This window comes from Cyprinus carpio, chromosome B3 (assembly GCF_018340385.1).
Source record: "Cyprinus carpio isolate SPL01 chromosome B3, ASM1834038v1, whole genome shotgun sequence".
In the NCBI taxonomy this organism is placed as follows: Eukaryota; Metazoa; Chordata; class Actinopteri; order Cypriniformes; family Cyprinidae; genus Cyprinus; species Cyprinus carpio.
In genome coordinates this window covers 1,461,305-1,479,150 of record NC_056599.1, presented here as the reverse complement: position 1 = coordinate 1,479,150, position 17,846 = coordinate 1,461,305, and the positions used below count along the sequence as shown (strand labels likewise).

At 38.8% G+C, this 17,846-nt stretch overlaps 2 protein-coding genes and 1 long non-coding RNA gene across 5 annotated transcripts; 2 read left to right on the top strand and 1 right to left on the bottom strand.

Moving 5' to 3' along the window:
- Window positions 1–6,168: 6,168 nt before the first annotated feature.
- On the top strand, window positions 6,169–8,718 carry LOC109061397. The gene is made up of 2 exons (XM_042721107.1): window positions 6,169–6,713; window positions 8,048–8,718. The coding sequence occupies exons 1-2, from the start codon at window positions 6,611–6,613 to the stop codon at window positions 8,716–8,718; spliced, it is 774 nt and encodes a 257-aa protein (XP_042577041.1). The 5' UTR covers window positions 6,169–6,610.
- A 46-nt stretch (window positions 8,719–8,764) lies between these two features.
- Window positions 8,765–12,272, top strand: LOC109061396 (GTPase IMAP family member 4-like; the record flags this gene model as incomplete). The annotated part of the gene is made up of 2 exons (XM_042721106.1): window positions 8,765–9,361; window positions 11,562–12,272. Coding segments are annotated over 2 exons (1,305 nt in total), but the record flags the coding sequence as incomplete, so codon positions are not given.
- Window positions 12,273–13,325: 1,053 nt separating this feature from the next.
- Window positions 13,326–15,193, bottom strand: LOC109053541. 3 transcript variants are annotated; one of them, XR_006154126.1, is made up of 4 exons: window positions 14,145–15,193; window positions 13,995–14,060; window positions 13,811–13,884; window positions 13,326–13,743 (listed from the first exon to the last, which is right to left on the bottom strand). It is a non-coding gene; the product is annotated as an uncharacterized LOC109053541 (long non-coding RNA). The 3 variants fall into 3 exon arrangements; XR_006154125.1 differs by having other exon boundaries at window positions 13,811–14,060; XR_006154124.1 differs by having other exon boundaries at window positions 13,326–13,884.
- Window positions 15,194–17,846: the final 2,653 nt, after the last annotated feature.

Here is a 17,846-nt window from a genome sequence, read left to right as displayed (position 1 = left end):
AAAACACTCTACTGTCATTCCTCTAGCTTTATATATATGTGTATGTGTGTGTGTGTGTGTGTGTGTGTGTGTGTGTGTGTGTGTGTGTGTATTATTACAGCCTGTAAAAAGGGTTCATATGTGTATCTCTTATCATCACAAGACTGCAGTCACTAATAATCAGAAGACTTCCTGTTAATGAAGAGAAAAGATCTACTCTATGAACAATGCATTAAATTACATTAAATAAAGACAAAAATAAATAAAACAAGCAAATGAAATGATAACTCACATGTATCTGGTCCACTGATGAAGCCATGTGTCAAGTCAAGTGAATTATTAATCATCTTATAACAGGCGTCCAATACTGACTTCAGGAAAAGGGGAATAACCAATGACATGTGAGGTAACAATTAAAACAGCAAGCCCCACCCCACGACTGACAAAAATAAAAGTGTTCGCGCGAGCAGGTGAGAAGATCGAGCGCGAGGAGCTGGGGAATGATCATGCGCGCGCGAGGGCTTGTATTGCGCGCAGAGGACATGTAACGCACGCGCGAGAGTTTGAAATGAGCTTGCGGGCTCCCGTTTCCTTGCGTGCAATTTTGTTTTCATCTTGCGGAAGTGATTTACCACGCGCGCAAGCATCAGTTGTACGCTCGGTTATTAATGGCATTGAAATGCCACCATAGAGTGTCCCACTTCAGGCCCTGAGAGATTGTGGTCCCCAGGAACCTGAATGACTCCACTGCAGTCACAGTGCTGTCTATGATGGTAAGTGGGGGGAGACAAGGAGGGTTTCTACTGAAGTTAATGATCATCTCCACTGCTTTGAGCGTGTTGAGCTCCAGATTGTTGAGACTGCACCAGACAGCTCTTTAACCTCCTGTCTGTAGGCAGACTCGTCACCGTCCTGAATGAGGCCGATGAGTGTGGTGTTGTCTGCAAACTTGAGGAGGAGCTTGACAGAGGGGTCTTTAGATGTGCAGTCGTTGGTGTACAGGGACAAGAGCAGTGGGGAGAGAACACAACCATGAGGAGCTCCGGTGCCGATCGTACGGGTGCTTGATGTGTATTTTCCGAACCTCACTAGCTGCTGCCTGTCTGTCAGGAAGCTGTTGATCCACTGACAGACGGAGGTGGGCACAGAGAGCGGAGTTAGATTGGGAAGGAGGAGGTTTGGGATGATAGTGTTAAAGGCTGTGAAGTCCACAAACAGGATCCTCACATAAGTCCCTGGTCTGTCTAGATGTTGCTGAACATAATGCAGTCCCATGTTGACTACATCGTCCACAGATCTGTTTGCTCTGTAGGCAAACTGAAGAGGATCCAGTTATGTTCTTCAGGTGGGACAGCACCAGTTTTTCAAATGACTTCATGACCACAGACGTTAGAGCCACAGGCCTGTAGTCATTTAGTCCTGTAATTTTGGATTTTTTGGGGATGGGGATGATGGTGGAGCGTCAGTGGATGAAGAGCAGAGCAGATCAGAGGATGGAAATGAAGAGAGCTTTCCCCACAAATATGTTGAAAAACACAAAGAGATCCAGAAAGAGAGAAGTGATGTTTAAAAACTGTGGTGTCAAACTCAGTTTCTACCTGGGCCACTGTGGTGTCGTGCTGAATGATCACAAAGTGGCGTCCATAAATAATGAGACTTTTTAATCTCAAAAAGTGAGGACAGATGAACACAGCTTTTCACTCACTCCAAGAGACACATAATTAAGAAAACAGCCTATACATAATCAGCATTGGGAGTAACGGCTATCAAAATGAATGCATTACGGTAATGGATTGCTGTATTGCTGTATAGCAAAGAGGTTAAGCAACAACAGCTGATGGAACACCAACGGCGATATGATGTGAACCGTTAACTGCCTTAGCCAAAGAGCGCAAAATTCTCTAAGCAACAGAAACAACCGAAAGGACGGTAAACATTCAATCATTTACCATTAGTGTAATAAAACATGTACTTTAAATGGGCAAGAGAAAGCGTGCTTTTGGCATTAAATGACAACTTATTGTCAGAAGAAGTGTTTTTAGTCTTGTATGATGCCAATAAGCAGGGGCGCTTTAAGATATCCAGAGCCCCTTGGGCTACAGCATTACGGTAGGCCACCCCTTCCTAGAATTTATTTATTTATTTTTTGCTTCCTTACAATTATATATCAAATTTCTATTTTTTTTCTGTCTCATAGATATGCTACTGTAGTTAACATTTTAAACACTTTTCTGCTTAAAATGTGAATGTAAGTGAATATGAACATTCACCCTTTACCAGATGGTGGCGCTTGTGGAACAGCAGAATTATAGCCTTTACATAAAATAAACTATAAGAAAAGAAAATGCCATCACAACTTTCCTGGCCGAAATGTGATTTACAGGTATGATTTAAACACCATAAATTACACAAAATATTCATTATTCATCATCAGTAGATTGAAACAAAAGTTGGCATATATGTGAGCTATTTGGTGATTGCTAACTGCGTTTTTATTTGGAAACATGCCGTGCTTGTGTTTAATTAATTAAATAAGAGCCGTTTAAAATATAATGATCATATTTAAGTAGTAAGGTTACTGTTTTTCCATCCCCGGATTTAAAAATGAGACTTTGAATCAGCACCTCTGATGGAACACTGACTGAATCTAAAACCTTCAGCTGACACAAACACTATATCCACACACTTGTAAATGACTGAAGTCGCACTGTATGAAGTTACAGAAAGTTGTCCGGTCCAGTTCCTTTCACACAGCACTGTTGTGTTACTTGTTAAGCTGCACATTATAGAGCCCGGCCTGTGTCCAACAGCTTATCAGAATTACTGACCCGGTAATTTAGCCTTCTCAAACCATCACGACTTGCCTAAAATAAAATCTATAGATATAAAACAGTTCAAGCATATAACAATGTTTAAATGTTAAACCTAGTTATATGTGCTCAACTGTATATCTAATGACTTAATGAAATAAAACAAATCAAAAACAAAAACTCTTTCTTTATAATAATAATCTGTAAAGATGCACTTCTCTCTAAAGGTGCATCTAATGAGAAGTTGGCGAGTCAGGATCCTTGCGACACCGGCTCTGAAATCACTATTTATTAGTAAATAATTCAAATATCTCCTTGATGTTTCACCCTGACCCATTTATGGTAATTACTTTTGCTGATGCTTTGCGGCAAGCGTTAGCCTATTGCCCTGCATCTGAATGCAGAACTCTTCAGCTGGGCTGACGGCACGCACCATACATGCTGCTGCTGGCAGGACACTAAACACCATCAAGCCGCTCTTGACAGTCATGGTAGCACGGTCTCATGTGGTTTCCACCAGCATGGCCATTTTTTCATCACTAATTGATGGATGTCTAAAATATAAAAATAAGGACAAGCCTGAAACAGACCCGAAGCCTGGCCCGTGTCTGGACTATGACATGAAAATTGGCCTGAAGCCCTGCCCGAGGGGCGTAAAAAAGTCAGGGCCCGTTGGTCCTGGGTTGGAATGCAGGACTCTAGCACGTTAACATAGAGACACACACACAGAATAGCGCTCATTCTAGGCTTCGTAACTAGTACATTGTGCATTCCACTCACAGTATATCAGTGGAGCATACCAACTATACAAACTGTGTGGAGGAAACCTAAACTGAACCATTCACTACAAATACTACAAGCAGGGTATTGCTGGAAATGAGTGTGTAAGTGTGTTTACATAATGCTCTTGTCACTGCTGCAAACTCCCATATATACAAATAATTATTCTAAAAATATAATTTCCCAGCAGCAAATGGGCCCCTCCCAAGTGTAGGCCCCTGGGCTTCAGCCCCTTAATGCGCCCTTGCCAATAAGTCTAAAAACCTAGATTTACCATGCAAAATATACTCGCCGTTTAATCTGTCACTTAGTAGCGACTACGGCAAATTAGCTGTGCTCCAGTAGTAGACGGTTACAATTTACACGTCACAAAGTAGCACTTAAATTCGCGCATGCGCAATCGTACTATTTTTTTTTTTTTTTTTTTTTTTGCCATTTCATCTAGAGCAGGAGTGTCAAACTCAATTCCTTTTTTTTTCTTCAGTACATCGAAGAAATTTACATGAAATGGTTCTGTAACATCTCCTAAACTCCACAGCATCCCAGCACAAACCGATAAAATATTTATTATTTAGGCTAAGCATCAACATTAAAAAAACACTGTTATTTTTAACAGAAAATCAAGCATGGGCTGCTGCGTGCATGTTTTGGCATGGCAGAATGCGCAGCGCGCTTCCTTTATTATCACTAAAAGCCGACATCTCAGTTAATCCCAATCTCATAAAGCTCTGTTATAACACAATAAATATATGCAAAATGGATCTTTCACAGTATCAACACTTCATATGTTAAAATGAGAGGATTCGTGAGCACGCAATTTAAGCACTGCAGTGAGTAGCTAACTTAATCACCTCTGATTGGCCATTGCGTTCCAGAAATCAACAGCTGAGTCTGTGATTGGCTACATTGCGCAACCCTTTAAACACGTGTTATAAATAGAAATTATGGCTAGCTTGCGCATGTCAATCAATTTCATGTTAATATTAATTGTTCTTTTTCCTTTTGTGCAACAGATAAATAACAATTAATATGTTTTAGACACTTTATGTTAAGATCATTTTTATTTTACGGGATCCCGCGAATTATTTTATTCTCCCGCATCCTGTGCACACACGAGTCTCTTCCCTTCCGCACCCGCACTCGCCCATCAAGAGTTGTCCCGCACCGCACCCTGTTGCGTTAGGTCTAACTTCCATCCTCCAGCGAAACAGCGACTCGCCGTGGCAGACCCGTGGCGACGAAAATCTTTAAGATATTTTGTACTCCTGTTTAAAATATCCACATAAACCTTGGCGAATGTATTTGTCTGTCTCTCTCTGCCTGTCTGACTGAAGTAGAGAATGAAGTTGGGTCCTTCTTCGTATGAAACATCCAGAAATATATCTGTCGTATAGGGCTCTTTTGCTGAATCCTGGAGAGACATGAGCTTCTGTGTATTTGATTAGCCTACCTGTCTTTCATTAATGGATATTATTATTACATGTATTTTGGCACGTTTTAATCGGATAACATTGTTGCTAAACACTTGTATGCATTTTGTGTGTGTGTGTGTGTGTGTGTGTGTGTGTGTGTGTGTGTGTGTGTGTACCTACTTAATCATGTTTTGGGGACAAATTTGTACCCAAAAGTGAGCTAAACCTGACAAAATTTACAAAAACCTCCATTTGGAGACGTCCTCATTTGTAAAACAGGTATAAAAATACCTGGGTTTTTTTTTTTAGTTGTAAAAATGCAGGAAGTTTTTTTCTGCAAGGGGTAGGGTGTGGGTTAGAATTAGCTTATAAGAGCTATAACTCTCTGTATAAAAAAATAATAGAAGTCTAATGTCCACATTTAGATAGCTCGGTAAACGTGTGTGTTGAGGACAATCCTTGAGGACAATCCGAATTATTATTATTATTATTATTATTATTATTATTATGTCTGTGCCCATCATACATTGTACAATTTTCTATGAGAATGTCCAATCCAATTTCTGCCCAATTGGCTTACTAAGTTGCACAGCCTTTGAACTTGATGCTGTGCATAGAAGAAGAAAATGTTGTATGTTTTGGGGAGTTGAGCTCACTTCCTCATTCTGTGCTGCCTACTTTCGTTATAGTTTCTTGAGTTATGTAGCCTGTTGTGGCCTGAAAGAATGATGTCATGTGATTTAAAGGATTTTTTTTTTTTTACGTCTTCATAAAGACCAGCACAGGACTTTTGCTTTTTGTAACTCAGAAGCTTAGCAGACTGACAGATAACTTAATTATATTCACTTTCTTAATGTAGGTAAATAACTACACTGTAGTTCTGTTATTCCACTTGCTGTTTCCTTTTCCTGTCATTTCCATTCGATGGATGAAGAATCTTCTTATGCCTGATGTGCATTTGCGAAGCAGACTAGCGGTCATCAGAATCTGAGTGAGTATCCCTTTATATATATATATATATATTAGCACACACACATATATATATATATATATAAAAGCCAGTCTTGCAGTTTTCACACTGTACATTGCTATTTTTATTGTGAAAAGTTAATTGTTCAGCAGCATTGCAACATTTATTTTACATAATTGTATTTAAAATATCACAATTTTATTTTACATAATTTTATAATAAAGAAAGTATCCCAACCATCACGACTTTACCTACTAGGCATGTACAGATGTCAAATAAAACTCTGGTTCTACAGGTTTAACTTGTTTTTTGTGTGTGTGTGTGTGTGTGTGTGTGTGTTATGTTTCCTCCAGAGCTCCATCATTTTTTTTTTTTAAGAAAAGTGTTTTAGTAACAGTAACAGAAATAAACATAGGGTGACAGGAATGTGTGTTTGTATACAGGTTTGACTACATTCGTGAGGTGTTTAATGTCCTCACTAATAGTGAAACACTGTCAATAGTAAACACTGTCAAGTGAACCAGACTTCACTGATTAAAAAAAGGTTATGAATCTGCAAAATCATGTTTCCATTTAAATCTAGTGTTTTGCAAATGTTCTATGAGGGTTATGTGAATGAAGGCTAAGTACAATGTAAAAATGTCTTTGTGTTTACAGTTATGTACAGTGAAGGAGGTGGAAAGGGAATTAAAGCGAGATGGAGGGAGAGACACAGAGAGGGGAGTGGATATATATCGCTCCGTCCTGTGCAGTCTTCCATGGGTGAGTGTTTCTGGCTTCTTGTAGTATGGCTTCTCTTCATCTTCTTCTGCATAAGAAAACCCAGAATCTCATGCCTCTTCAAATACATGGGCCCCAATCACTGCCATTCAGATGAACACCCTTGACTATGTGCCTAACACACATCCACTGCAGTAAATAACACATCACAATAGTGTTGGCAATGTACTGTAACACTGCTACACTAACCTCTGTGACCTGATAAGTAGAATTCAGCCAAATACATGTAATGTTTTTTATGCAGATTTTCCTTAGCCATACCTGGAAGCAGGGGTTTTGCTAGTGAAAGGAAATGTATTACAGAGTACAGGGGGCTACTGCAATTTCCACCAAGGGGAAACTTCAAAATTGATGTGAATATTTTTACATTAACTAAGGATCAGCTAAATCCATATTAATCCAAAGAATTGCATTCTGTCTCGAAACTCTCTTACGTTAGTGTATTTCAGGAGTTGCTTGTCTACACTGAAATGTCTAAAAAATGCTTAAGTAAATCACTTTACTGTGCATGCATAATATAATAAAAGCTTACTAAGATGATAGACCAGACATGAAGTTCTCATTATTGATATGATTATTTAATTAGCAAAATATCCCACTATAAGTATAACACTAAGAGAAATCTGTAATAAAAAAAAAATGTACTGTGGGTCCAATGTACTGTATTAATATGAAGGGATTTTCCATATTGATTTTTCACAGGTGATCACAGTTGAGGGCAATTTTTCTGTCACACTTGCAGGATTGTACCGTGACAACCAGAAATATCTATCCATAAAATAAACAGCACATGACTTAATATGCACCATTATTTTTAAATACCTTCATTTTCAAAGTCCACACTATAATGCAAAAACAAATATGGGTGGTGGAGAGTCTGTAAAAAGCTCAGTTTTCACTGGACATAAGCATTGTTTTAGTGTGGGTGGAAAGTCAAAATGTTAGGATAAAGATGCATTTTGAAATTTATTTAGATTAATAAGGATGTAGCCTAATATCTACACAAATAAATCACTTCACCAGAGGACACTAGCTACTCAGTCATTTTACTGTTAGTCAGTCCTGTTATAGTTTATGAGTAACAGGGATGAGATTTTAGAGATGGATATGATTTCTTATATCATTTATAATATTCCATTCAAATAATAAAATTATATAAAAAATTAAAAAAAGTACTAATCTACAGAGATTGAATGATTTATCAGACAAGAGCATCACATCAATAAACAAAAAAAAATTCAAATAATAAAAACAATAAAATTCCAATTCATTCAACTGTTTAACAACTAATCGTTATATCTATTTAACTATTCTAGACAATAAGTTTCCCAGTCTGTCCATTGTGCTATTTGGAAGCTCTTCATCGGTCCAGTTTGGACATGAAAACCTTCTACTTGGAGAAAAACAGACACATGTGGAAAACACTGAAGTATCCAGGATTGAGCCTTTACAGAAGAAAATATCAGAATGCCACATCTCTGTGTTCAACATGATTGACTTACATGAGGCTGAACTTTATCTGGACTGTGTGCATGGTCAGCTTGTGAATGAAAATGAAATCCATGTCTTCATCTTTGTTGTGCGACTGGGCCAGTTAAGCAATGATGATAAGATGAGTCTGGAATGGCTTCAGAGTGTGTTTGGTGCCAAAGTTCTTCAGTTTGTGATGATTCTCTTCACTTATGAGAGAGAAGAAGAGTGTAACACTATAAAAGATGATCTGAAGAGAAACCCTGATCTGGAGCAGCTGCTGGAGAAATGTGGAGGAAGATATCTGACCTGCAACAAGATGATGAACAACCAATCAGAGATGAGAGACCTGATGAAGAAGATTGAGCATCTGTTTAATGAGAATCAACAGCAGTGCTTCACAGGAGAGATGCCCAACACTGCATCAATAAGGAAAAAAGAGCTGGAAAGTAGTGAACATCAGTGTGGTAAGAATTCAGTTTTTTTTTCTCTGATTTCAATCAAACACACACCCTAACTTAATACAAATTTTCAAAAAACTATCTTTGAATATTTCATGACACACATCAGAAACGGAATCAAATGCACACCTGAACTTCATTTTACTGGGGAAAAAACAAGCTGGGAAGAGTGCATCAGGAAACACAATACTGGGACGAGAGGTTTTCATGTCAAAGAAAAGCTCCAAATCAGTCACTCGAGATGCAGCTGTGAAATCTGGGACTGTTAATGGGTTTCCAGTCACTGTTTACGACACGCCTGGATTCTATGACCCAAAGATGAGTACAGAAGAGATTCAGAAGATACTGGATAAGGTTCTTCTCAAATGTGAGTCTGGTCCCTGTGCATTTCTGCTGGTTATCAAAGCTGATAGTTTCACTGAAGAAGAGATAAAAACTGTGGAGAAGATTGAGAAGCTGCTGGGAGAAGAATGCCTGAATAAAACCTGGATTCTCTTCACCAGAGGAGACGAACTACAAGAGGAAAACATGACCATAAATGAATTCATCAACGACACTGAAGCACTGAAGAAACTCATTCAGAAATATGATCAGCGATACCATGTGTTCAACAACAAGATAAAAGGACATAGTGACCAAGCTCGATTACTGCTGGTAAAAATTCTTCAGAGATCTTTTGGAGTAAAGGGTGAGTCTTTAAAAACTTCACTTTTTGATTAAACTTTGTAAAAGTAAAGTTTTCTGGTAAAGAACATCTCAGTACTGCATTACTAAGTGTATAAGATTGTGATACAGATGATGTTATTCTGATGATGCATTTCATTTGATTCTGTTATTAATATTAATATGTTTACAAACCGGCTGAATTATCAACTCAGTTGTCACATTTTAAAATGTTTCTGCAAGTATAGGCTACAACAGAGGTGCACTACTAACTTGAGCTACCCAGGATGGAAAATCAATCAATCAATCAATCAAATTTTTATGAATCAATAAAAACAACAATAATTGACCATTGTTCTTAACAACATCCAAAAAAAAAAACATAAACCATGTATTTCTCGATTTGACTACTGCAATTGTAAATCTCTGTCAAACTCTGCAAATAATAATTTTGCTTCACCCTAATAACACCGGTTTTGAAATGAGCAGGTTTGAGTTTACAGACCTGTAATAAAATCCAGCTATATATATATTAACAGAAAAACACAGAATTGTTGACATTTTTGCACATGGTCCTAAGTATTCAGACCCTTTGCTCAGTATTTAGTAGAAGCACCCTTTTGATCTAATACAGCCATGAGTCTTTTTGGGAAAGATGCAACCATTTTTTTCACACTTGTATTTGGGGATCCTCTGCCATTCCTCCTTGCAGATCCTCTCCAGTTCTGTCAGGTTGGATGGTAAACGTTGGTGGAGAGCCATTTTCAGGTCTCTCCAGAGATACTCAATTGGGTTTAAGTCAGGGCTCTGGCTGGGCCATTCAAGAACAGTCACAGAGTTGTTGTGAAGCCACTCCTTCGTTATTTTAGCTGTGTGCTTAGGGTCATTGTCTTGTTGGAAGGTGAACCTCCGGCCCAGTCTGAGGTCCTGAGCACTCTGGAGAAGGTTTTCATCCACGATATCCCTGTACTTGGCCGCATTCATCTTTCCCTCGATTGCAACCAATCGTCCTGTCCCTGCAGCTGAAAAACACCCCCACAGCACGATGCTGCCACCACCATGCTTCACTGTTGGGACTGTATTGGACAAGTGATGAGCAGTGCCTGGTTTTCTCCACACATACCGCTTAGAATTAAGGCCAAAAAGTTTTATCTTGGTCTCAACAGACCAGAGAATCTTATTTCTCACCATCTTGGAGTCCTTCAGGTGTTTTTTAGCAAACTCCATGCGGGCTTTCATGTGTCTTGCACTGAGGAGAGGCTTCCGTAGGGCCACTCTGCCATAAAGCCCTGACTGGTGGAGGGCTGCAGTGATTGTTGACTTTCTACAACTTTCTCCCATCTCCCGACTGCATCTCTGGAGCTCAGCCACAGAGATCTTTGGGTTCTTCTTTACCTCTCTCACCAAGGCTCTTCTCCCCCGATAGCTCAGTGTTGGCCGGATGGCCAGCTCTAGGAAGGGTTCTGGTCGTCGCAAACGTCTTCCATTTAAGGATTATGGAGGCCACTGTGCTCTTAGGAACCTTAAGTGCAGCAGAACTTTTTTTGTAACCTTGGCCAGATCTGTGCCTTGCCACAATTCTGTCTCTGAGCTCTTCAGGCAGTTCCTTTGACCTCATGATTCTCATTTGCTCTGACATGCACTGTGAGCTGTAAGGTCTTATATAGACAGGTGTGTGGCTTTCTTAATCAAGTCCAATCAGTATAATCAAACACAGCTGGACACAAATGAAGGTGTAGAACCATCTCAAGGATGATCAGAAGACATGGACAGCACCCCGAGTTAAATATATGAGTGTCACAGCAAAGGGTCTGAACACTTAGGACCATGTGATATTTCAGTTTTTCTTTTTTTAATAAATGTGCAAAAATGTCAACAATTCTGTGTTTTTTCTGTCAATATGGGGTGCTGTGTGTACATTGAGGAAAAAAAATGAACTTAAATGATTTTAGCAAATGGCTGCAATATAACAAAGAGTGAAAATTTAAGGGGGTCTGAATACTTTCCGTACCCACTATATATATATATATATATATATATATATATATATATATATATATATATATATATATAAATATAGGGACTGTTAACTGGAAAGATATTAGCTTAATTGTGCTTAAAACTCAGGACTGTTAACTGGTAAGTTGTTAGTTTGATCACTGCATTTCATCGGGGTACTTATCATGGCGTTTTTTTTTTTTTTTTTTTTTTAAATCATCATGTAAATGACTACTTACATCTGTTTCCTTTTTTTTTTAAATCATCAGATGGAGGAGGACTCAGACGGATTCATGTCAGTCCAAACACTCGTAATGAACCAGACACTCCTGTCTCAAGTCACTCATCCAGAAGGATTGTTCTTCTGGGTAAAACTGGTGTTGGGAAAAGTGCAGCTGGAAACACTATACTGGGAAAGAAAGAGTTTAGATCTGTGCTGAAAATGAACTCAGTAACCCGTGGATGTTCAGAGAAACACACCACTGTTTCAGGCAGATCTGTGACTGTAGTTGATACTCCTGGATTCTTTGACACACAACTGAAACCTGAAGAGTTAATGACAGAGATAGCACAAAGTGTTTATTTATCCAGTCCTGGACCTCATGCTTTTCTCATTGTGTTCAGAGTGATTGACAGATTCACTGAACACGAGCAGCAGATTCCTCAGATGATTGAGATGACGTTTGGTGAGGAGGTGTTAAAATACTCCATCATTCTCTTCACTCATGGAGATCTGCTGAAAGGACGACATATAGAGAACCTCACTGAGGAGAACTGTGCTTTTAGACATCTACTTGAACAGTGTGGAGGCAGATTTCACGTCTTCAACAATGAAAATCAGAATAGCGAGCAGGTGAATGATCTACTGCAGAAGATTGACTCAATGATAGAGCAGAACGGAGGAGGATACTACAGTAATCAGATGTTTGAAGATGCTCAGAGATAAACACGAGGAGAAAAAAAGACAAAACTAAAATAAGAAAATGAGAGAAAACAACAAGAGGGGGAGCAAAGACAAGATGAGACTGGGAGAATGTTAAAAGAGGAAGTAGAAAGAAAAAGTGAAAATCCTGAGTTTAAACAATTTTTAACCAAGTATCAGCCTACTTTGCGTCTATCAACGTTTGCACTTAGTCGAAATATGATTGCTGGTGAATTTATCGGTGCATGTATTGGTGGAGCTGTTGGTGCAGCTTGTGGACTCATCGGTGGCCCGGCTGCTGCAGCTGTTGGTGCATTTGTTGGTGGAACTGTTGGAGCAGCTGTTGGTGTAGCTGTTGGTGCAGTTGTTAGTAAAGTTAGGGGTAATGTGTGACAAATCCTCATGGCCCACAGGTTTAGGGTGACCCAAAACCCAGCTGTGGCAAAAATGGTGTATGCTTCTGCCAAATAACTTTAAATATAAATATTCACATGGTCCAGGGTTCCTTGTGAAAGCCCTGTGTGGAGCTGTTGCTATACCACACCAGTCCTTGATCAGTAAAATCACCTTGTTCAATAAATGGTTGTATTAATGTATTTACAGTTATTATACCTTCAAAAATTCTGAATATATATTGAATTTTGGGAAGTTAGAGTGAAAAAAAGCTTCATTAAATTACGGTGGTACAATAAGAGAGAGGGAGCATTACCTTGTAATTCTTAAAGAAAATGAAAAGAATAGAAATTAAATATGTGACCCTGGAGCACAAAACCAGTCTTAAATCGCTGGGGTATATTTTTAGCAATAGCCTAACACTGTATGGGTCAAAGTTATCGATTTTTCTTTTATGCCAAAAATCATTAGGATATTAAGTAAAGATCAAGTTCCATGAAGATATTTTGTGAATTTCCTACAGTAAATATATCAAAACTTAATTTTTGATTTGTAATATGCATTGCTAAGAATTCATTTGGACAACTTTAAAGGCGATTTTCTCAGTATTTTGATTTTTCTGCACCCTCAGATTCCAGATTTTTAAATAGTTGTATCTCGGCCAAATATTGTCAGATCGTAACAAACCATACATCAATGGAAAATTTATTTATTCAGCTTTTAGATTATGTATAAATCTCAATTTAAAAAAAAAAAGACCCTTATGACACTAATTATATGTAACCCTTATGTGGTCCAGGGTTACATATAATTAGTGTCAAAAGATAAAAAATATTTAAAACAATTAATTTTGAATTAATTCCTGTTTGCTTTTATTAAATTAAGGTCAGATTCAAATGTCTCACCTCAGTGTCCAGTCATGTTTATTCAAAGTGGACTGCTATTTTGTGTTCTTGCACTCCAATGAATATCTCCTGCGATTCCCTCCAAAGTGTCTTCCCATTCTCATGTTCCCTGTGTTGTGTAGTCAGGATTACGTGGATACTTACCCCACGACGAGGTGTGCTCACTCCCCATATGCGCCACCATCCACGATCTCCTGCACCTGCAAACAGGGAAAGTCTGTGAATCACTCTCATCTTCGTTCTCAGCAATACTGAACTGCCACTTACCGGCCATTACCTTCCTTCTTTCAGAAATGTCAATAAACTCCTATTTTCATCTTCATTCAGTCTGTGTCCACATTCTGTAACATTAAAATAGATTTACATCATTTTAATGCAGCATTTTAACACAATGAATCAGAAATCAGACCCAAGGCTGAGGAGAGATATGGACCAAGCCAAGGTCCAACACCTGAAGGAAGAAAGGCGACTGTCAAAGGCCATGGAACTTGGATCACAAGGAGCTTGGACTAAGGACCTGCCAAAGAGAAAAATCACTTGACCTGAATTTTGGAGACTAGGGCCCTTTCGCATCTCTTTTCCTACTCCAACAACAACAAACCTGCACAGGTGGGGAATGAGGGAGGACTCACTGTGCAGTTTATGTGAAGGGAGAGGCACATTGGCGCACATACTGGTGGGGTTCAAGACTGTACTTAGCCAGGGGAGATATTGATGGCACCACGACACTGGCTGATATCTTGGAGCAGGAGAGACGGAAAAGGCGCCAGACCCATGTGAGACCAGCCTCATATATCCAGTTTATCAGGGAGGGGGAGAAGCCACCCTCCTCCAAAAAGAGCCTCCTGCAGGCAGCACAATCATGGGAGATGAAGGTGGACCTGGGTAGGAAACTACAATTTTCCCAGGTCTTCCAGACATCCCTGAGGCCTGATGTGGCCATATGGTCTGAGGAGGTGAAGAGAATTATCCTGATTGAACCAACGGTACCGTGGGAAGACAGTTGTGATGAGGCCTCGGAGAGGAAGGCTACCAAGAACAAGGACCTACTCCAATAATGCAGGGACAAAGGGTGGCAGACTTGGCTATTTCCAGTTGAGGTTGGCTGCAGGGGTTTCCCGGCACAGTCTGTGTGGACGATGTTAACAGCCCTGGGAATGGCAGGAAAGATGAGGAAGATAGCTGCTTGCAGGTTGGGGGAGGCAGCAGAAAGGGCCTCTTGTTGGCTCTGGAGTAAGTGGGAGGAGTTGAGCTGGAAGCCAGGAGAAGATGGGTAGTGACTGGCCATCACTGCTCGCCCGCCAACTGGAGGACGTTGTGGTTCAGGAAAGTTGGACTCCTCTTCACATTTCCTGTACATAAAAAGTGAACTTGTTTTCATATGTAATATTTTGTTTATACACAGAGGGGCGTTGGTGAGTATTTACAACTGCTCCTTTCACTGTCAACTCAAGCACCTTTTTACTTTTGGTTTATAAATGTCAAGGTGAACATACAGTAAAATGGCACAGAGTACAGGTAAGATTTGATTAACAACTAAATATGTAGGTTATGTTACCTAAAGGTTAAAAGTTTGTTAGAATATGTCAGAATCCAATATAATGCTACAAAAGCAATGGTTGTAGTGCTTAATCATTAAACAAATGAGTTTGTTTGTAACCCACTTGTTTACGATTGGCATATATATTGACAAAAGAACCAATACTTTTAATTCCTAAAAGGTATATTTTGTGAAATCAATGCTTGTATTCTCTTCTATTTAGAAATATGATTGTGATTATAATTGTTATGATTGCATTTCTAATTTAATTTTAAACTTAATTTTAAGCATAAGTTGGACATAAAAATAAAGCAGTGTCCATTTAATGTCATTGTTACATCATTGTTGTATCATTAGCAGGGTCATGCACAGACATTCTGAGGGGCAGTGGCCCAAACCAAAAAAGGGGGCACAAGGAGGATGGGTGCTTGTTTAATACGAATTATCCAGTTGTTACAAATATACAGTTAAAAGAGAGGACAGCTGTAATAATTGACTTTATTGTAGATGTTTTGATAAGAGTGGGCTCACTCTCTGAGCCTGCTTCTGTCTCATCTTCAATAGAAGTAGAGGAGAGTGGGGTAAGTTCACCCACCCCCTGCATCTTGGCAACTGTACACTTTTACTGTCATGTGACCATTTATTTTGAAACAACCCATTATTTCTGCCAGACTGTGATAAGGAGAAAGTCATGGGGGAATGGAGGGCACCCATTTACTTTAAAAACTGTTTTTGGCTTGTCAAAGTAAAATTTTAGCATAACAGATGTAATGGTTGTTACATCAAAGCAAATGTATCCAGGTCTAAACATATTTATAATACATATTGGTGACTTAACAACATATAAGACCATGCAAATCGTTTAGCTAAATATTACCCTGAACTGGTAACCTATAGTATTTTTATTTTTCTTTCCAAAATGGCAGCTATGGGGCAAAGTGAGCCAAATGCTGTGGGGGAAATTGTGTCAACATTTTAACTTACCCCGCCATAAGGCACTGTAGTTAAGTTAAATCTCTGAATTATAAACTGGTGTTTTAATGTGATATTACTGGTTTAGTTTATCATATATATACATATTATTTGCAGTCTATTTGATAGGGATAGTGTACAAGTGCACCAAATCCTTCTTTGATAAGAACCAGAAAATTATAATCAGATATATATTTCCACCTGTAGTCACTAATGGCCAACAAACTCTCTGTTTAGCCTGTTTTTAGGAAGGCTACAGCTTTGGTGTTCAACATATTGTTTCAGATATGCAAACAATTAAATATAAAAATGTAAACTTCATTCGGTTGGTTTTATATTTTTAAAGTTAACTTTAAGAAAATAAATATGACTGTCTGTAAAAGAAAATTATTAAATGAGTTTTTAAAATGATTATTTATTTCACATGGGTTTGCATGAGATTCAGTCGGATGGTCATTTTACACCCAGAAGGTGCATCTTACCCACTGACTCGACTCAGGTCAACTTACCCCAAACCCTGAGCCATGGGAACACTTTTTTTTTATAAGAAGCATTATTTTTAGAACCCTTTGTCATAGATAAATGATCAAGATTACTTTCATTAGGATAGGATAGATACTTTCATTGTACTTCTGCATTATTTTCCTTTATCTTGAGGACCAGGGGCAGCTGTGGCCTAATGGTTAGAGAACCGGACTAGTAACCAGAAGGTCGCAGGTTCAAGTCTCGAGTGAATGAACAGCGCTCTCTTCCACCCTCAATACCCATGGCTGAAGTGCCCTTGAGCAAGGCACTGAACCCCCAGTTGCTCCCCGGGCGCTGGATATAGCTGCCCACTGCTCCGGGTGAGTGTTCACGGTGTGTTCACTTCTCACTGCTGTGTGTGTGCACTTGTATGGGTTAAATGCAGAGCACCAATTTCGAGTATGGGTTACCATTCTTGACAAATCTCACAACTTTCACTTTCACTTTCACCACAATAGTAAAAATTGCCTAATCTTACCCCACTCTCCCCTATAAGTATTAGACATTTAATTTAATATTTTACAGCATAAATCTATAGTATATACTAATAAACAACTTATTTAGAATATTTATGGATTTTTATTTTTTTATTATTATTTTTTTTTTACTATTTATAGGCCTACTATTAATTTAGTTTTAATAAAATATGATGTGTTATAGATTACTAGTATCAAGACAAGTGATTATAATGGGAAATATACTTAATTACAAGAATTAAAGTATGACAAACTGCTTAATATTCTATATGATGATTTACCTGCTGACTTGCTGGAGCTTTGTATTCATGTTTGCAATGCTGAACTGCCTTTAGCAGCCTCCATTCGCACTTTCTCTTTCGGTCTTCTTTTTTGTGAAGGCATTTTTATTTATTTTTTGGTCTACAAAGTGTCAACAACAGGTGTTATCTTTATTAGATCTGATCGGGTACAATAATTTGATTAGACAATCAGAACATGGATATTTTGCACAAGTTGTTAGTGCTTTTAGAAGGCAGAGTCATTACCGATAAAAAAATAAAAAATACCAACTAATTACTAATTCAGGGAATCAACCACGGACTAATGTGAATTGTAATGCATCTACCTGGTAATGCAACAAGCTTCGGGGACTGTGGTCTCCACTCTCCAGAAAGCGGCACACAGATAGTGCTGCTGTGGAGCGGGCGGGAAACACGGAGCGGATTAGCAGAATCAGCAGCTCTTTAGCAGAGCGTAACAGACAGCTTTCAGCTGGGGTGATGGGGGGATTGGTGAGAGGGGCAACTCA

Bases quoted from the DNA above. Each gene is read 5' to 3' on its own strand.
- LOC109061397 (XM_042721107.1), top strand. From the start codon at position 6,611: ATGTACAGTGAAGGAGGTGGAAAGGGAATTAAAGCGAGATGGAGGGAG. The intron at 6,714-8,047 runs GTGAGTGTTTCT...TAACTATTCTAG, and splicing joins TCCTGTGCAGTCTTCCATGG to ACAATAAGTTTCCCAGTCTG.